We start from the raw sequence: 20,664 nt of genomic DNA, 5'->3' as shown, positions 1-20,664 counted from the left end.
AATTGATTTTGTGTCTGTTCGTGTGCCAGTGCCTTAACTGTTGAGACTTTATAATAGGTTTTAGTGCCTGGCAGGGCTGATCTCCCCCATTGCTCTTCTTTTTTCAGTTTTCTTGGCTAGACTTGTCTATTTTTTCATATAAACTTCAGAATAGGCTTGCAGCATTGAGAAATAAACTTATTTTTATATTTTTATTTTAATGAAATTTATTGAGGCAACACTGGTTGATAGCATTATGTAAGTTTCAGGTGTACAACCTTATAACGCGACATCTGTATACTGCATTGCGTGCTCACTGCCCAAAGTCTAGTTTCCTTCTGTCACCATATATTTGAACTCCCCCTTACCCGCTTCTATCTCTGCCATACCCTTTCCCTGTATTTTTATTAGAATTACTGTAAATGTTAAATTTGCTTAAGGAGATTGATAGGCATGCCTTTCTCTTTGTTGACATCTGCTTTTTGCTCTTCAAAAGTATATCCAAGTTTTCTTCTTAAGGCCCTACACGCTTCTCGTTCAGTATTTCATCTTGCTTATTACTATTATAAATGCAGTCTTTCTTCCACTACATTTTTCTACCACTTAATTTTGCTCCATTTTGGATTACTGTGTGATTCCTCCACTAGATAGGAAGCCGTGAGGTTTTAAATCAGCATGATGTCCTAGTACCTGACGCTGTCTGGCAAACAGTAGGTGCTGCCAAGCAGTAAGGGAAGGGGCGTGTCTGCTGAAAGGGGGGGTGTTTAGACAGAGAAGGCAGTTTCTTCCACCAGGGTCTGGTGTTCCCCTAAAGCTTATGCTGTTAACTAGCCAATGGGGACCCAGAGCTATCGATCTCCCTTTTTCTTCTTTCTCTCTCCTGTTTGCTGAGCCCTGACAATGTGCCAAGTCCTTGCTGGGGGCTTTGGGAGAAACAGATGACCCACACAAAACTCCAGATCAGGCCCAGTCCTCGCCAGCCAGGTACAGGTATGAGCTCAGGCTTGGAAATTAGCACCAATTCTGGTTCTGCCTTCCCGTTGGCTGTCTGAGGTCCGGCAAATGTCTTCACCTCTCTGAGCCTCAGCCCCTTGTCTGTTAAATGGAGCTAATAATAATGCCTACTTTACAGGGATATTGTAAAGATTAGTTATGTGATGTTTGTAGAATACGCAACACAGGGCCGGCACGCAGGGTGTGCTCAGAAAACACTGGCTATTATTGCTGTGACTGCGAGAGAAGGCAAGAGAGTTTCCAGGCCCCTGGGTTGCTGCCCTGGAAGTGATTCAGCCTCAGAGCTGACCCTTGAACAACAGGGTTTGAATTGCATGGGTCAGTTGAAAAAACTCCGTGTATAAGTGCATCTTCACAGTTCAAACTGTGTTGTTCAAGGGTCAACCACAGTCATTGAACTTGTTGAGAGCAGCGTGTACTCTCTCAAAGGCCATCTGGAACCTTCTCAGGATTCTGCCTCCAACCAGCTGTGTGTCCTTGGGCAAGTCACATTCCCACTACAGGCCTTCTGTTCCTCATCTGTAAAATTAGGAGGTTAGACTAGAATGATGTCTGAGCTCTGCCTCTCTACGCCCTAATGTTCTGTGTTCCTAACGTGGATAAATCTGGGCCTCACTGGCCAAGTACGCTGTGGTGATCTCTTGAGGAGATGGATGTTTGGCGCTATCGCAATTGTTAAAAGAGAACAGGCTTCTGAATCGTAGCCAGAATGTAATGAATCCCATTTCTGTAAAACAATGATGATGACGAGACCAGTCATGTAGTGGGGTTTGTTGACGTGGCCGGCCCATTTGGCCCAATATTCTCTGCAACAAATATAAATGTGAGACTCTGGCAAAGTAGTTTAATGTGACGCCTGAGGAACTTCCGAGTAAAACCAGGTGTGTGAGTCACTGAGTTGGTTTCATATTCTCCCGGGCCGATGGGACTGCGGCTCCAATTTATATTTGCGTTGGTCGAATGGATGGGACTTTCTTCCAGATGAAGGCCTCACTTTACAGACCCGGACCCCAATGACTGGAGAGACAGAGCTTGCTCAAGACTTGCAGCTGATGAGCAGAGATCTGTCGAAGCTTCTGGGCCCTTCTTCACTTCTCTGTGGCTGGGACCGCACCCCCCTAGTGGCTCCTACCTGCCCCTGCAGGTTTAGCCATTTCTCTCTTCGCAGGTTTCCCTCTCTGGTTCCCCTCCCTAGAAGGTGTGTTTGACAATTAAGGACTTTGTCTGATGGGATGAGTTTGACCCTTATCCCAAGGGGCAAGAGGGAACCATCAAAGGTGGCGTTATGACTATAAGACATTTACTGAGCCCTAAATGCTGGCAGGAGCGGTGGTGGGGATGTGGGAGGCAAGGGGAGGAAATACTGAGGGCCCTGCTCTGTAGGGTCATGCAATGTACAGTCTTCCTGGATGAACCATAAGGTTCTAAGCAGGGGAGTGACCTGGTGGGATGTGAAGCAGGTAAAATGGAGAGGAAGACGGAGACAGGGAGGAGGCTGTCCCCAAGCCCAGCGAGAGATCGTGGGGTCTGAACCAGTGCTGTGCAGAGGGGATGGAAAGGTTTTCGTTTTACGGATAAAGTCACAGGACTTGATCACTGATGGGACCCGGAGGTGGGTGATAGCGAGGAGAAGGGGAGCTGAGATGCCCACGGCTCTAGCTGAACTATTACAGCCCATGACTGCCCAGGTGGCAGAGGAACAGGGCGGGTGCTGCCATTGGTCCTAGAGCATGCTGAAGGAGAGCGTAGCCTCACTGTGCAGAGGCCTGTGGAGCCTGCTTCAGGCTCTGTCGCCCGTTGTTGTGCCCTCCACCCTAGGAGAGCCTGAGGGACGAGGGGCGAGTCTTGTATGCCGGGGAGCGAATCTTGTATGCCGGGGAGCTAGAGCACGTGCCTGCTCAAGGAAAGATTGTCTATGCGCATGTTTAGTCACTATTTTTGACCTGAAAAAAATGCCTCAGAGGTTATCTTGTCTCTAGTGAGCAAAAAGAAGCAGGAGAAGAGGGGACAGAGTGTTTGTGGTCACAGCACAGGTCTTTCTACTCCTGTAACCCCACCTTGTACTTACTAGATCTTGTTTTGGGGTACAGGAGCCTGGAGGTACAAAAGGAATGAAACATATGGCCCTTTTTCTTGAGGGGCTTATGGTTTAACTGAAGGGGCAAGAAGAACTAGGAAGTCATTAGGAAGCAGCACCATAGCCAAGCAGGCAATGCACAGGAAGTTCAGAAATGGGAGATCAGAGCAGGCCCTAGTACTCTGGGAAGGCTGCCTGGAAGAGTTGGGCCTCGAGATGATAGGCCTGGAAGGTGAGAGAGAATGGGCAAGGAAGGTAAAAACAGCAGAGGGAACTGCATGTGCAAAGGAGCAGAGGTAGGAATCTGGGGATCCTAGAAGCCTCTAGGCCACCTCCCAGGTATTCAGTTGCTGGGTCTTCTGAGAACTTAGGTCTTTGTTGGCTCCTGAAGCTTGGGGGAACAGTGCAGGGTGACAGAGGAACTGGGAGGTGTTTCCCAAGACCCAGCTCCTTTCCCCAGGGGGCCCTTCCATGCCTCCTGGAAAGCTTATCCATTGAGCACCTCACTCATCCCCACCCCCGGGCAGGATTTGTGTCCGTTGGTCTCACTCCGAGTTTTCCGTCTGGCAGGCACCCAGTTGGGCCGTGGGTCCCCAGTTGCAGGACCTGGTTTGTGGTTTGGGAACTCTGTACTTGTCCCAGGAGGGCCCAGAGGTTTTTCACTGAGAGCTGAGGGTTAGTGGCCGGTGCAGAAGGCAGAAAAGCTAGTTCTTGCTGAACGGAGCTACCCGGCCAAATCAAGGAGCCAGAGTCCACGGCCAGCTTCTGGTCCACCCACTTCCACAGCTGAACCTGTGCTCTGGGCTGTCCCTGTCCCCAGGTATGATGACAGCAGAGCTCTCCCAGACAAAGGCTCCCGCCCAGGCTTGCCACACAAGAGCCTGGCTTCGGCCCCTCTCTCGGCACTCCAGTCACTCAAGGGTTAAATCTTTCACTGAGCTTCAGCGTCAGGCCTGGTCCCTGGGAACCTGGAAAGGTGGGAGCCAGCAGGGCCAGCCTCAGAAAGGGGCTCTCCCAGGTGTGAGAAAGGAGCTCAGAGGGGCTTGGGACCTGAGGGCCAGTGTAGCCCAGCCAGGGCAGGAGCCAAAGGGTTAACAAAAGCAGCAGTGCTGATAAAATGCCCCAAATTCCTGGTCCTGCCTCCAGTGGGGAGAGAGTCTGGCAAATGTCAACGATAAAAAATACATTTTAATGGCACATGATGCAGCCGCTACCGAGTGAAGCAGGTTTGGGGCAGCAACTACTGTGCGTTACTCCCAGGCTCCAGGCCACGCCTCCGGGCTCTTTCATAAGCTTCGTCTGTCAGGGTGCCCCACCTTCCCAGCCCCAGGCATCCTCAAGGGCCCGTGGGTGCCCGGGCCTCTGGCCTCCTCTGGTGCTATTTTAGGAACTTTGTTGTCTCCTACCTTGGTACCTTGAACTCCAGCCCTTGGTGGAGCTTCCCTCCAGGCTGTGAGCTGCCTCAAGCAATTCTCAGGGCAGGGTGCATCGGGGCCTCCCAGCGTACCCTCAGCAGGCCCCTGTGAACATTGAGAAAGGGATAAATAAATGAGTGACTGGATGACAAAGGTCAGAGGGCAACATTTTCCTCGGCTTCCCTCCCTCCCTCATTCCACAAACTCCAGGGCTATGAAGCAACATTTTGTTGCTGGCAAATGTGAGAGGAGGGGGCTGAGCGCCCACACCAGGCATTTCTAGGGAAGACAGGTTGCAGGTAAGCTGTGGGAAGGGGGTGAACAGGGGGAGGAGAGGCAGGAGAGGAGAGGGAGCAGCAAGGAGAAGAGTCAGCCTGGAGAGGGAACATAATATATAACATATATAACATAATATATAACACCTGAGGCAGGTGTTATATATTATGATCCCATTTTACAAACATGAAAACTGAGGCTCGGAGATGTCTGGTGACTTGCCTAAGGTCAGCAACGAGTCAGTGGCACCCTGGACCTTTGCCTACAGCTCAAAATTCCACCTGCCACACTGCTCTGAGTTCCCTGGGGGCTTTAACCTGTGAAGTTCTCCACCACCACAGTGAAACATTCTGTCGCATCAGGGGAGTCTTGGGACCAGGTGTTAGTGCTGGAGCGGAGAGGCTAAGCAGGGACCATGGGGGCGGAGTTTGGGGCCAAAGGGCTGGGTTCTTCACATGGGACCTTCGGAACCTTTCTGCTCAGTCCCTGTAGTCAGGCCCTGGAGCCTGGGCTTTCAGAAGCTGACAGCTAGCCCAGAGCCAGCTGAACGAGGCCGAGGACCAGAGGGTGGGGATCGGGAGCCCAGAATGAGACCCCTCTCTTCCAGATCATCCTCAACTCCATGCACAAGTACCAGCCACGACTACACATCGTGAAGGCTGATGAGAACAATGCTTTTGGCTCCAAAAACACAGCCTTCTGCACCCATGTGTTCCCCGAGACTTCCTTCATCTCTGTGACCTCCTATCAGAATCACAAGGTACAGCTACAGTCCCCACGGCCCCCACCACGGACACTACGTGGCATTTCTGCCAACACTTCAGAGCGTCAGGCAGGCAGCGAGGCAGGCCCAGTGCAGGGACCTCAGAAGTCTGTGATGTCCCTCAGAGCAGTGAGACGTCTCATAATGAGCAGAAAGGAGACCAGACTCCTAATCTCTGGCGCAAAGTCATCATGGTCTCTATTTGCGGGGCTGGACAAAGTTGGCAACTGTAAAACCTGGGGGCGTGGAACTTGCCCTGTGGCTTGAGTGTTAGGCTCCCTTGTCTACAGTCTTCCTCCCCCTCATGGAATTCAAAGGTTGAGATCTGGGCCTGCAGAGAGCGGGGGAGGGAATGGGGAGGGAAGCCCTGTGGTACTGTCAGCTGCATGGGAGCAGGGAGACTGAGCTGTCCAGAGGCCCTTCAGAAGCCCGGTCAGAGGGGCTTGGGATGTCCCGGCCGCCTCCCACCCAATTAGTCACCCTCCCCAGCCCAACCAAACCGCCTCCGGATCCCTGCATAGGCCAATCTCCCTGGTCTCTGTCTTTGCCCATGCTACCCTTTTCAGTGTGCTTTTCACACCGTGCACATTGTGACTGATGAGGTGGGCAGGGGTCACTGGGGAAGGGCCGTAGGCCATGGCAGATTTTAAACAGAGGGTGACAGAGTCAGATTCACGTTTAGAACCTAATGTGGCAGTTGCACTAGACAAGGGTGACACAGACAGGAAGCTGTTATAGGCACCCAGGGGGAAGCACAGTTAAGACCAGAAGACAAAATTGGAGGGTCTGCAGCAAGTAGAAGAGATAAGAGCCAGCAGCAAGCCAGACGTGAATGGTGAGGCCAAGGAGGACCCAGCGAGACTCCTGGCTGCGTGCGGCTGGAGTGTGCAACTTCCCCAGGCCTTGCCCCTGAGTTCTGAATATGCCCGGGGTGGGGAGGGGGCCAGTGGCCAGCCTGGTCCTCTACCCTAGTGATGCTACTGTGTATCCTCTCCTGACAGATCACACAGCTGAAAATTGAGAACAACCCTTTTGCCAAGGGATTCCGGGGCAGTGACGACAGTGACCTGCGTGTGGCCCGGCTGCAGAGGTGGGGCTACCGCTGCCAGGGGTGGGGTAGCAGACTGGGTTTAGGCACGCAGACTTGGTAACCCTCAAAATATCTTCACTCTTTTCCCGTCTCCCTCTGACTGTCCTCCCCACTGCTCCAGCAAAGAATATCCCGTGATCTCCAAAAGCATCATGAGGCAGAGGCTCGTCTCCACCCAGCTCTCAGCCAAGCCTGATGTCAGCCCCCTGCATGGTGCCCACCAAGCCCTCCAGCACTACCAGTATGAGAACGGGGCTCACGTGCAGTTTGCTGCGGCCGAGCCACAGGACCTTCCCCTCAACACCTTCCCAGCCCAGAGGGACTCAAGCCTCTTCTATCACTGCCTGAAAAGACGAGGTAGCTCTCTCCTGGTCTAGAAGCCCTAGAGAGTCAGAGGAGTGAAGCTCTCCTCACAAACACTCCCCGCTACACATGTGAGCATGCAAGGGTGCACACCTTTGCACACACGTGCACACACACATCTGGTTACTTGTGTGGCCTGGGAGAGCAAACTGGAAGGGTTAGGGACCGCTGCCAGACTCAGCTCAAGGATGTTGGTTCTTGCTTTAATGCAGCCTTTAATGCAGCTTGTGGCCTTGGTGTCCCCAGACACTGGTACCCCTCCGCAGCTCCAGGTGTTGCTTTGCAGCCACTGCTTTGAGCACCTCCATGGGGTAGGCAGACAACAGAAAATCAGCTGAGCTCTGCCGGTAAGTGTGGAAGGAGGCTGAGGTGTCAGAGTCCAGAGGTTTTGGATTGGGCTGTCATTTATCAAAGCAACCTCCATCCTAAAACGGGAATGACCTAGAGTCATGACTACAGGCTCTCCACCTCGTCACACCAGGATCTGCAAAGGCTTGAGAGTGGAAGTGAGCTACTGTGGATGTAGATTGGGGGCCTGGATGACAGGCAACAGAACTGTCTGTGCTGGCTTCTCCATGAAGAAGAGGAGCCCTGAGCTGGGAACCAGAACATCTGGGTTCTGGTACCAGGTCCTGATTTCTTCATCTATAAAATAGGGATGATTAGTGTTATTATGCCAGACGACTTCACAGGGTCAATGGCATTCTCTTGGGAATGAGTTTGGGGACTTTTGCTTACAATCCAGAATATTCTCGCAGCCCAGCTCCTAGGGACCAATGAGGCAGAGCTCTGAGTATCCCCTGAACCAGTCCCATTAGAGCTAGTGACCTAGACCATGGGTTGACAAACTGTGGCCCTTGGACCAAATTTGGCCTGCTGCCTGTTTTTGTTTGGCCTATGAGCCACACAAAATGTTTTTTACATTTTTTAATAGTTGAAAAAAAATCACAAGAGGATTATTTCATGATATGTGAACATTATATAAAATTCAGATTTTTGTATCCACAAATAAAGTTTTATTAGAACACAGCCATACACATTTATTTACCTATTGTCTATGGCTGCTTTCATGTGCCGACAGCAGAGTCGAGTGTAACAAGTCCTTACTTAACATCATCCATAGGTTCTGAGACTTTAAACAAAATTATGTACAATGAAATCAGTGTTACCACAGGCTAATTGACATAAACAAGAGTTACATTCCCACGGCATATTTCTGATCACAAATACATCACCAAACTTCTAAATAAAGACCTGAAATATTTAATATTAAACATTGAAATAAATGTGAGCTATACATATATTTAAGAAAAATTAATAAAACCAGGTAAGATAGTGATTTTCTAACCGGCTTATTCCAGTTCAAGGTCGAGGGTGGCCGAAGCCTGTCTTAACAGCTCAAGGTGCAAGGCGCCCCTCCATCTCAGGGCGCACTCACATGCACCCCCACACTCACTGAGACTGGGACGGTTAGACACGCCAGTGCCCCTAATATGCACATCTTTGGGATGAAGGAGGAAACCTAAGTACCAGAGAAAACCCACACAGACATGGGGAGAACATGCAAACTCCGAAGACAGTGGCCCCGGCTGAGAATCAAATTTTTTTTCCTCATCAAGGTTATAATGAAATTACATTGAATGAAACATTATTTAAGGACCTTCTTAGTTGCAACAGATACCATCTGGCCCACAAAGCCCAAAATATTTACTGTCTGGTTCTTTACAGAAAAAGTTGGCTCACTCCTGACCTAGAGTGACTGGGCCACTGAGTCCCAAGAGCTTAGTACCCTTGAGAGAAAGGAATTTGGAGAGAAGATGGAGAGGAGGGATGAGTGAGGGATGGACGAGATTGCTGGGCGAGAGGGCCGAGTTCCTCCTCGTCAAGGAAGATGCTTCCAAATGGGGCGGGGGGAGGGGTGAGCCTTTAAACCTGACCCACTCCTCCAGGCCACCCTGCCCCATATTCACACAGCTCCCAGAATGAATCCCTAGAGGAAACAGAAGGAGGTAGGCCAAGATACACGGGACAAGTGTTCTTAAGTTTGTTGAGTGGGCTGCTGCCCAAGTCCTGGGTCATCCCTGGGTTCCAGGGGGAGGACGTGCCACTCCGGATAGACAAGCCCTCATGGTTGAGGATGTTGAAAGACACACATAACATGATTTGGGGCTGCTGAGGTTATTTTTTCCCCCAGAATATCGGCTTTGGCTTAAAAGTACAAGTCACCTTTTATTTATTATCAGCTCCATTTCTTAATTTTATAAACACTGTTTATATTGGAATCTGTGCAATAACAATTTGATGGGACTTTTTTGAACATCTGTAGGGTTTACTTCCTCTTCTAAAAGCAACAGGAACGTGCCTGCAAGTAGCTTTGGCTTGCTAAGGCCTTCCCAAGAGCTGAGGATTGAGGCAGAAATAGTGTGGCTTTAATTTTCTGGCTAATACAGACAGATGTGGCCTCTGGGCTTGGTTTGGCCTGGCAATTGTCTCCACTTTCCTTGGCTAGGGTGGGCCTAGCCTAAGAATGCCAGCACACATTAAGGCCTCTTACCATCCCCAAGAGGCGGGGTGGCAAAAGATCAAAGCTGTGTGCCTCCTGGCTAAACACATCACTCAGTGTCCAATGATGTAGTGTCCCCTGTGGCCTGCGAGCAAGGTCCATAATCTTACCATTTCTTGGCTGCTGCTACCTTATAAAGCTGTAGCAGATTAAAATGGTTTTGGGGAGTGTCATGGCAACCTGGGGCCAGGGCGGGCCCTGCCTGACAAAGGTAGGCTGTCCTGGCATCTGGGCAGGGGTGTTCCAGCCCCCGGGCTGGTGGAATCGGCTCTTCCTGAAGCTGTCTTTGTCTTCCAGCAGACAGTGTCCGCCACCTGGACTTACCCTGCAAGCGACCCTACCTGGAAGCTCCCTCTGCAGTGGGGGAGGATCATTATTTTCGTTCTCCCCCTCCCTATGACCAGCAGATGCTGAGCCCCTCCTACTGCAACGAGGTGACCCCAAGAGAAGCCTGTATGTACTCAGGTTCAGGGCCCGAGATTGCCGGGGTGTCTGGGGTGGACGACTTGCCCCCGCCCGCACTGAGCTGTAACATGTGGACATCAGTCTCACCGTACACAAGCTACAGCGTTCAGACAATGGAGACGGTGCCTTACCAGTCCTTCCCCACGCACTTCACCGCCACTACTATGATGCCTCGGCTGCCTGCTATCTCAGCTCAGAGCTCCCAGCCACCAGGAAACACCCACTTCAGTGTCTATAACCAGCTCTCACAGTCTCAGGTCCGAGAGCGGGGGCCCGCCACCCCCTTCCCGAGGGAGCGCGGCCTCCCCACGGTGTGCGAGAGGAAGCCGCCCTCTCCACACCTGAATGCTGCCAATGAGTTTCTCTACTCGCAAAGCTTCTCCTTGTCCAGGGAAGCGTCCTTACAGTATCATCCCGGAATGGGGACTGTGGAGAACTGGACTGACGGGTGACTCGCATGTCTCTTCGACAGCCCCAGGACCGTGTCAGTCCAGTGTGAACCTCTATGGGTGGCCTGCATTACCAAGAAACACAGGAAGGTATTTTAAAGGGCGGGGTATGTGCATGTGTGTGCGCGTGTGTGCATGTGTATTTGGAGAGCCTCTGTCTTCCGACATACAACTGAGGCCGTGACAAGGAAAAAAATCGCAATTATTTAAGAAGTGATTTTGGCCGCAGGAGCTGGGTCCGTTGCTATCTGACATCTCCTGACATGCCCATGGGTGGGATAGGAGTGGAGAGTTCATGTGAGTTATTTAGAGATTTTATAATATAATATGTGATTTACTCAGGGGCCAGGTGGTGAGGTCTCTCCCACAGGGAAAGTGGGGGAAGGTTCTCACTGCTGGAGTGGGAGGGCTCTGTGCACATCTTGGAGTTCCTGGCCTTCTAATTCAAAGGGGAGCCGAGAACCCCGTTTCGGAAGCAGGAGGCCCACTCCCTTGGCTTCCGGGGATTCTGTGAGGCTAGCTGAGGGGTGGACTCAGCTAAGCAGAGTGTGCTCTGAGAGTGGAGCTGACTGCTGAGTTAGTGGCCTGGAATTTGATCCCTGGAGCTCTTAGGTCCTAGGGCTGACTTTCAGAGAATCACGTGCTAATTGCCACCTGATGGGTATGAAAAAAAAAAAGTTTTCAAGAGGGGGGAAAATGCAACCAGTAGCATCTCTGTCATCATTCAGATTTTCTTATGAAGTACAGAGCCCTTCCCCCTCCGACCCCGATGTATAAGCTCTCATTCTCTCTATTGTTCAAGACTCGGCCTCTCAGGCACCATCTGCATCCTATGACTGGCAATTATGAAACACACTTCACCTGGCAACGTCCCCAGGAGGCTACATTGGAGCTGCTGCCAGGCATCTCCAGAGCCTGTTCTGCTCCCAGAAAGTCCTTGCCTCTGGAGCAAGAAAGCCCAACAGAAATAAAAGTGAGAATTGAGAAAACATTCATTTCTTCCAGTAAATTCAGCCAGTGTGCTCGAGGAGCTAGGATAATTCTTCCCCAGGGAGGCGGACTTCTCAGTCTTCAGCCTAGCTCTTAGCATTGAACATCGCCAGGCCGTCCACGGGGCTGGTGTGAACTCTGTAATCAAGTTTGGGAAATCACTAAACTCTTTGCATGCTGAATAGCTATTTATATATTATATAAATAAATAAATGGATAAATAAATAAATATAAATATAAATATATATATATATACATCTCACAAATGCAGGCCACATGTCGAATTCAGCTTTGCTTTTTAACAAATGAATAAACCTAATAAAATGAAACGTTTGACGGGGTATTTGGAAAGACATCTATTTAAATTTTTATTAGACGTGTTAAAAACGAAGAATGGTTTAGAAAAACATAAAATAAATAAATAAATAAATATATAAACACACACATTACAGATTAAACTTTATTAGAAGACACGTTAGCTAACAGGGCATATGGAACTTCAAATGTTTTGTTATATAGCATGGACATTTTATTTTACATATTGGAACATAAAGCCATTTTACAACTGTGAAGTGTGTGGATGCTCTTTACTGCTGACTTGTCATTTCTTGGCTCGGCAAGGGTCTCTGCCTCCCTTTTGCTTATACTTTTTTCCCAAGGGCCCTCGGTGCCTTCGAGCGTTTGTACCATGGAGCCTTTGAGCTTAGAGGGACGTAACTTAGGTCCCATGGAGCAACTGTACCTTTGATATCATGCTACTCCCCGGGTGATGGGTCTGGATTCCAGGGCCCATGAAGACACCAGAAGGGCGGGGTAGGCAGTACACAAGAATCCGTCACCTTTTAGTAGTCAACACGCAATCTCGTGATTTGGGGGTGGTGGACTCCCAAGTAGAGACTTCTTGGTGGGCTTCATGCAGCTGCTGCAGGATAGGAACTGAAGAGCAGGCTCCATTCAGAGACCGGGGCTTTCTGGAGCAGTCAGATGTGTGAGCTCATCAGCCACCTGCACCCCAGAGAGGAGGGGGTCAAGGCCTGACAGAGCCCACCACTCGCTCACTCCTCTGCCGGAGGCCTGAAGCCCGGCTCCAAGACTGGGGAAAAAGGAGATGGAATCCAGTCCAGGTCCATCCTACTGGAAGAGAAGAGGAGCCAGTGGCGGAGGTGCTGTTGGGTCTCCCTCCTTAAAACCCTTCGCCTCTCCCTCCGCCCCCGCAGCATGCTCTTTTTCCAAACCTGTTCTCTGTCACCCACCATCTCATCTCCACTGCAGGCTGGTGGGAAGCCAGGAGAAGAGGAGGCAACGGTAAGCGCTGCCTTTTAAATCTGTGTCCTCATCAAGGTTAAGATGACATTTCTTGCTGGGTAAAAAGTCAGCCCGTGTCCTGTTTCCTTAGAGTCCTTTCCTTGTGGCTCTAGGATTCCTCTCTGGCTGGACCTCCTCCTGCAGAAGGAGGCCAAGCTCCTTCCTCCCTTGGCTGTTGGCTCCCACCTTGGGCTCGTCATCCCAGAGAAAAGCTGAACTGGAATGGGCTCAGAAGACAGGGAAGCGGGGCACGGCTTTTCTAACTCATGCCTGCTCTGCTCTTTTCTGTCTGGGCGAAGGCTGCATTCCGGGGATATACTCCACTCCTTCTAGAACCCCAGGCAAAGGGCTGGGAGCTGGATGTGAGCTTCCAGGCTCTCTCCAGACACAGAGTTGCCTGAGCCCAAGGTAAAGGAAGCTGCTTCTAAAGGGATGTTTTGCCTTTACGCAGCCCACAGCTTCTTTCCTACTTTCTGGGAAGCACACGGTCCTTAGTCTTCCCCACCTGGGCATGGCTAGAGCAAGGCCTGCAGTGGGATTTGTGGAACTTTCCTGCCCCTCTGAATCAACAAGCCAATAAAAAGGGGGCATATGGGACACCCTGGAACAAAGGGCACCATTCAGTAGCGCCAACAGGTCGTACATCATCGGGCCAGAAACCTGCCACATGAAAAGTGTCTGCTTCTGCTGTGCCCGGCCTGGGAAGGGAAGAAAAGGGGGCGGCAGGGTGGGGGGTGGGCTGGGGAAAGGCAAATGTTCAGCTGAGAGGCCACAGGCAGGCAGCCACAGGGCTCTGCTCTCCAGCCCAGGGCCAGGCCACTGGGGGAAGCTGGGCTAGGCTCTCAGGCACAGCCCAGCCACCCAACTGCTCTCCCACAGCAGAAGAGTCTGGAATAACAAAAGGGAGAATGAAAAGAGAAGCTGGGTCAGACTGACAAATTGTTAAAAAACCAAACCAACTTCCAGCCTCGGCTGAGCCTCAGGGGGTCAAGAGGCCTCTGCTGGCCCCACTAATGGAGCCTGCTGGAGGAGTAGCAGCCGGCCTCGCAGTGTCTTATCTTACAACATAAAATTAAAACCCACTTAAAAGGCCGGAGGGCATGTTAACATTCCCCCTGCTGTCTAATTGAAGTAGTTCCCAGTGCAAAGGATTTCACTTGAAAGATGTCTCCCCTCAAGCCCCAGTCCTCCTGCTTGGCGGGCAGGGAAGGGGGTGGGGAGAGAGAGACTGTCCAGGACCAGCACGAGCTCAGGTCGGAAAAGCGAGGGTTGTGTCTGCTGCCCCCACCCAGGCAGCAGGTGGCGACAGCAAAGGTTAGGACAGGCTGGGTTGTTGTGCATTAAAAAAAAAATTTACAAATTCATTAGTAGCTATGTCAGCAGAGGCCAGACTCCTGACAAGAAGCCCTGGTAATGATTCAAATATGGTGAGCTCCGCAGCACAACCTGGCAGTTCCCCCGGCCAAGAGACTTCTACTCAGTCCCGCCAACGAGGCCCTCCTCCCTCCTATGCAAATATATTACAGGTCTCCAAGGCATACGGAATCAATCAGGAACATCCTGTAAAGGTGATGAACTTGCACTGGCCATCGCGAGTAATGGGAACCAGTCAGCCTGAAGCCGGCTGGGACTGAAAGCCAAGGTGACAGCTATTAAGCAATTGTGTGCAGAACAAAATGGCAAAGGGGCCAGGTAATCAATTCAATTTCAATGGGCGACCCAAGCAACTGCAGCGTCTGTCGCTGCTCATTAGAAAGGTCCTGGCTGGAGCCTTCAGTGTGAGCCCATCTCAGATCAGAAACAGGCCTGGGATGAAAAGGGGAAGAACTGTCTCCTGAGAAGCAGGCGATGAAGGACTCTGTTTTATGTGACTGTGTTCTTCCTTCTCTCCTTGAAGAAAGAGTAGAAAAAAAAGCAAGCAGTTTGGAGATTAGATAGTTTTCTTTTCAGCCATTTATCATTATGAAAGAAAGTAGACAGGGCAGGGGCAGAAAAATCTCCAGTGGGATTTCTGCAAAGTCTCACTAAGAAGGACCAGGTTTACACTTTGCAGCTCAAACAGCCCCTGCTTATTACCACGGCCCGATGGGGTCTGCAGAGCGTCCAGAGTCCCTCTTCTCTAACGAGGGCAAACAGGCCCCAGTGCTCTGAGGATCACAGAAATTCTCCTGCAGAAACTCCAACCCACCAAACTGTATCACTTGTGAAAATTAAAGCCTGAGTTGGAATAACGGAGAGAGGAGGCAAACGGGAGAGGAAAGATGAGTGAGAGTCGTACAAAGTCTCTGCAGGTTAGGCCCCAGCCGTGACTCCCTCAGTCCCCCGGGGCCCAATACGGGGAGGCAGGGCCCTGCTGTGTCTGCCTGAGGTCAGCACCGACACCAATCTGATGGTGGACCCTGGCAGCCAGCTTGAAAATTCTAGGTTCGTGTCCGGTTCTCTGGTGCAGGGGGTTGGTGGAGGCAGCGCAAGGGGCACCCATAGGCTCAGAAGCAGTGAGAACGACCAGCGATTGACTGGGCTGTGGAGGGAATGGGAGAGACTTGTGAGCAGATGGCGAGGGATGCAGAACCAGGAGAGAGGGCTGTCTTGGAGCCTAGGGCGAGGAATAAAACAGCCAGGGCATGAAGGCTCAGGGCTGGGGCAGAGTTGGTGGTGAGGGAGGAAGGGGAACTTAGAAAAATGAGAGCAGTGAGTGCCTGTGATAAGATCATCTTTATGAGAAGAATTACAAATGGATAATTACCCTGAACAAAACTAACCTCACTAATAACATAAAATGCAAATTAAAGTGACAAATACCACTTTTGTCAAACAAATGAATAAACGTTTAGGAAAAGGTGTGGGGAGCCTCTCTTAGATATTACTGATGGGAGCACAAATTGTGAGTCTTTCTGGAAAAAGCAGTTTGATAGTGTAGAGAAAGTCTCTAAAATGTTTATATCCTAAGGAAAATAACCAGCAACGTGAACATAACTTAGTGCTCTAGAATATTCATTGTGGTATTATTATTAATAGCCCCAAATTGGCAGAAAGTAAATTATGGTTAAGTAAATTATGATAGACTCATATGCCAGAATATGGTGTAGTCATTGAAATTATGTTTACAAAGTGCATTTAATGACATGGAGAATTGATGTAAAACTAAGTGAAAAAAGAGGATAGAGAGTATGATCTCAAGAATATTTGAAAAGGAAAAAAATATTGGAGTAGCCAAACTATAGATCATTAAATAGTAATCCACAAGAAAATGAAATATATAAATACATATCTCCATGATATATTATGTGAAAAAAGTTTTCTGAATAATATGTATGGTCTCTCATTTATGTAAAAAACAAAACAAGAACTTCTGTGTGTGTGCACATATATGTGTGTGATGTATGTGTGTGATGTGTGAGTCTCTAGATGTGTGAGCCTATAAGGTGTATTCATGTGTGTGAGTGTATGTGAGTGAGTGAGTGTGTGTATGTGTGTGTGTGTGTGTGTGTGTGTGTGTGTGTGTGTGTGTGTGTTAGGGACAGATTTAGAAGGAATTGTTTCTGATAGTTCCCTCATACATCTCCGTTTTGTTTGACTTCTTTCAATGAGCCTGTATTACGTCTGTGACTAAAAGATTTAATTAGAGAAAAAGGAAAAGAAGCTGGGACTATAAAAGTACCCGAAATAAAAGAAGAAAGAGTAGAAGAAACTACCCAAATGCTATGTCGGCAGCTCTGGGAACTGGTGGCTGCTGCTAGTCAAGTGGACAAGCCCAGCTGGTCATGACTTCCCGGCCCCCCCGCCCCACCTGACCCTCGAGCTCCCCCTCTTAGAACCTCTTCTGCCCAGGCCTTTAACGCTACCATAGTTCAAGGCCTGGGGCTTTAGCCTTCTCTTCTCACCAGCTACTCTCCTGAGGTGATGCCGTTGGCTCCCATGCCTTCCTTCACCAACGCACGTCAATGAGCCTCAAGTCCAATTTCACTTCCCTCTCCTGGGACTGCCTCTTGGACATTTCTGTTTAAGAGATGTCAGGATCTCCAAATTACCCTGTTTAAACCTGAACCCGTCATCCCCCTCCAAACATCTTGCATTCTGTTTTGCTGAATGGCACCACTAACCAACGTCCCATTGCTCAAGTCAGAAACCCAGACTTCAGTGCTGACTCCTTCCTTCCCTACCTGCCCACCTCCAAACACTCACCAAATTACACAGATTCTACCTCTTAAAAAGCACTTACATTTGCACACTTTTTTCTCTCCCATCAGGCCTGGCATGGTTTGCCATAACAGCAAATCCTTGGGTCTGGGCTGCCCAGTCTGCGGTTAGCTGTGGGAGGCTACAGAGCATTAGGCTGTAGCGAGCAGTACTCCTGGGCACTAACGCGTCACTCATGGCGTGATGGCTGTTCAGACATGTGGAGCCACGGAACTGCCAAGCAGAAGAGCTGAGGCTGCTCAAGGATAGAGTGCTGCCTTCAGTGGTGACTCTGCTTTCAGCGCGATATGGCCCGAGTCCTCTGCTCTGGCTGATGCCATGGGTGTGTCGAGGAAATAGGGCACTCCTGTGGCCCATCAGCAGGGTCACGGGCCATCCTCCAGGTATCTGAGCACCCTCCTGCCCTATAGGCCTGTATCCAGAATGTGATGCTCACACCAAAAGCTCTCTGTTGTCTCATCCAGTTGCTTCCTAGGAGAAAACGGGCTGCAGGAATATGAGATCAGGGCTGTTCCCAGCGTCTGCCCTCCGTGTCCCTATATCTCTTTCTCCTTCAGAGATTTCAAATTCTCCCCTTCCCAAAACCCTTCCGTGGGAGACCGCTCGGCCTATGCCAAGATAAGACTGGCCTTGTCTCTCTCTTAAGAAGAGAAAAATCAAACCAAACCAAAGACAAGAAGCCCATAGGGAGCCTTTACACGACCCCCTATGTAGCGTACCTAGGACAAGGTGCATGCGTGGGAAATAACGGTGCTGCTTAGTCCTTTATGCCTGCTCAGCTCCACCTCTCTCCCTACCAGGTGTGGGAGGGCAGCAGGTGAGCCACTCACCATTCTACCTGCATTGAGTTAAATGAGTTCCTCAGTATGCTCTAACCTGAACCTTCTTGAGATTTGGGTCTAAGGAACTGGGAGACTCTTCCAAATATGTTAGTGAACAATTTATGGTGCTTAGATTCACAGGCACCTCCACCAACCATAGCCACCCACCACAACTGGACCATGAACTTGGGTTTTCTGTTGATCAAAAGAGGAGGGGCTATCATTACTTTAGATCTCATCCTCTCCATGAGGCTGGGTCAGTTTGTTCCAGACTAGTGGAGGTACCTCTAAAACAACTGCTTAAAGTGTTTTGGGGGTGGCTCCAAGCCCCCAGATAACAGAGCCACGGTGTCTTTTCCTTGCCTTTCCGGATCCCGGTTACATGAGCTCCCTTGGGACGACCTGGAAGAGTCTTGTTCTGGACTCACTTTTCTTTAACACCAAGAATTCCTAGCTAGGGTGCCTGAAGCAAGGGCTGGGTCTATAAAATGCCGTGGTTCCATTAGGAATGATGGAAACTATGTGAGCTGCTTTTAATAGCATCAACTATAGCACAGTCTTCTTTCTCCTTAGACTGCACATGCTAATTGCCTGGCCCACCTGCTCTGTGGCTCAGACTGAAAAGCCAAAGGCTACTTCTTCAGGGCAGTCGATGAACCTGAATTTATTCCAGACGCACCACTGAAAGCTCAGGCTTTAAGCTCTGGCTTGTCACTCTAGAGACCTGAACGTATTTTTCTAGCCCAAGAAAATGAGCTTTTGGCTTTTTCTTATATCAGTTTGGCGCAGTAAAAAGAGCTTGGGACTGGGTGTGAAGAGATGTGGGTCTGAGTCCCAGTTTGTCACATGCTAGCTCTGCGACTTGCCCTCTTTCCGAGCCTCCTTTTCCTTCTTCCGTGCAGGTCCTCATATCCCTTGCAGCACTAAAGGTCTACGATTCCAGGAATAATGTCTGCCATCATGAATTTCTTAGTAATAGGGGCACTGTGTCTGAATCCATAGCAGAACTCTCTCCAAAGTAAGGTAATAGAAGGAAACACTACAACTTCTTTTCCTATTTATTTTAATCTCATCCTTTTCAAATATCTAATGTCTGTATCAGTACAGTAGTACATATGCGTAATTTTTAAGTAAATTTATAAATAACAAATAATACGTTGGAAATATGTGCTTTAAAGATTTTGCTGAAGGAAGTCGAGATTTTTAAAACGTATGGAGACTACAGGGTGACCGAGAAGTCACTATGAGGCTCTAGGCTCTACATGACCTCCTAGAGATGGTTCACTAGAGCTCTAGAAAGAGAGGCACAGTGAGACACCGGAGAGAGAATGGCCTAGAGCTCTGCCACCTATTAGAGGTAGGAGCCTCTGTCACTCCATATGTTAATTAGGGTAATAAAGTGCTACCTACCTTCCAAGGTTACAGAAAAGATTAAGAGGAAATAATACAGATAAAACTGTGCTCAATTCAAATTGCCCCTCTATCCCAGCTTGGGATGCCAGTCTGCACGGCTTTCATTTTTAGATGCTTAAAAGATGTGAGATTTTTTTTTCCTCCTGGAAATTCTTTTTATTGCTTTTTAGCACTTTATTGCTTCTCCTGTCTCACAGTTAAGCCTCCTTTAACAGCTGCCGAGCCAAGATCTACGTGCAGTTAGGTGTACAACGCCAAGGGAGGGGGCCAGGAGTGTGAAGCTGGGAAGAATACTGCTTGGTCTTTCCAGCCCTCTGAGCATCTCACACTTCCAGGGGTTTGAGGCTTGTCCAGGACTCAGGACAACATTCAAGGACACTTAGGAAAAGGTATCCCTCCAACAGAGAAGCCAGCCACCTTCACCAGTGCCTCCAGGAAGAGAAGGCTTGAGTTTCCCGCTCCTTTATCCAAAACCCATTGCCAAACGTAACGATAGTGGGGATTAATCGACTGCTGAAACAAAGTCCCAACTCTGCCACTGGCTTCTCGGAGGCCTTGGACAAGTCCCTTGGTCTTTCTTGGCTTCGGTTTCCTCATTTATAAAAAGGGATGAGTAATATCTGTGCTGCCAACCTCCTAGGTGTGGCTCTTGGGCAGAATGGGATGTTCTGCATCTAAATACTTAGTAAGAAATGAAAGAGATTGCAATGATTAAGCTTCCTATTGGTCTAATTAGTACTTGTCCATGCTCATTTTTGCATTTTCATGGAAAAAACCACTGCTTTTTATAGACTGAAAAGGGGGAATGTTTGGCAAGGTATCGAGCAATCTCATCAGCTCTGAGAGGTGGATGATTTAGCATCATCACCTGCCTTATCATTATCCTCGCCCTGCCTGTATCCTCAGCTTTTGACGAGGTCAATTTCCGGCACACTCAGAAAAGCCCGTGGCTGTGGTCAGGAACAATTGGCCACAGTGCTCCTCTCATGTTGTTGATCCTTTCATTTCCTCCAGCAGACTCCTGCCGGGGACAAAGTTCTGAGTTTTACACTACTTTTTTGAACTAATCGTTTATAACGGCCCCAAACACCCAGTCTCTCTCTCACCTTTGCTGTCCAGCTACTGCTCTGGATGGCAAGATTGCTAATTGGGACATGATCCCAGCCAAATGGCAAGAAAAATTCAAAAAGCCAGTTCCCTGGACCTTAACTATCCTGCTCACAGCTTTACAGTGCAGGCAGCCTTGGAGGAAGTGTGAGTCATACCCAAGAGGTGAGGCTGCTGCTTACTTAGAGGAGGCCTCCGCGATGACATTTTTCACGCTTTTAATAAACCGCTGTATTATTAGAACTCACCAAAGCTGAATTTAATGAAATTTTTAGGCCCTAAGGCCTGAATTTTTCTTTTGTGTTGCAAAATGAAACCAACTGGTCCAATTCAAATTAACCCCCCCAAAATGCACAAACTTTGTTTCTTTCATT

General features: G+C 49.4%; 1 protein-coding gene across 7 annotated transcripts in view; it reads left to right on the top strand.

The window, feature by feature from the left end:
• Window positions 1-12,406, top strand: part of TBX4 (T-box transcription factor 4) — a 32,500-nt gene extending 20,094 nt beyond the window's left edge. For 6 of the 7 annotated variants that reach the window (XM_039885839.1, XM_039885837.1, XM_039885838.1 and 3 more), the window contains 4 exons: window positions 5,369-5,521; window positions 6,526-6,614; window positions 6,736-6,971; window positions 9,838-12,406. In XM_039885839.1, the coding sequence (XP_039741773.1) occupies window positions 5,369-5,521; window positions 6,526-6,614; window positions 6,736-6,971; window positions 9,838-10,457 (1,098 nt within the window). In that variant the 3' untranslated portion in view covers window positions 10,458-12,406. The remainder of the gene's footprint in view (window positions 1-5,368; window positions 5,522-6,525; window positions 6,615-6,735; window positions 6,972-9,837) is intronic. The other variant, XM_039885834.1, reaches the window with a different exon arrangement.
• Window positions 12,407-20,664: the final 8,258 nt, after the last annotated feature.

The sequence above is a fragment of the Pteropus medius genome, unplaced genomic scaffold (assembly GCF_902729225.1).
Source record: "Pteropus medius unplaced genomic scaffold, Ma_sr-lr_union100, whole genome shotgun sequence".
NCBI lineage: Eukaryota > Metazoa > Chordata > Mammalia > Chiroptera > Pteropodidae > Pteropus > Pteropus medius.
Note: the sequence above shows the minus strand (reverse complement) of the source record. Positions and strands in the feature narration are given on the sequence as shown.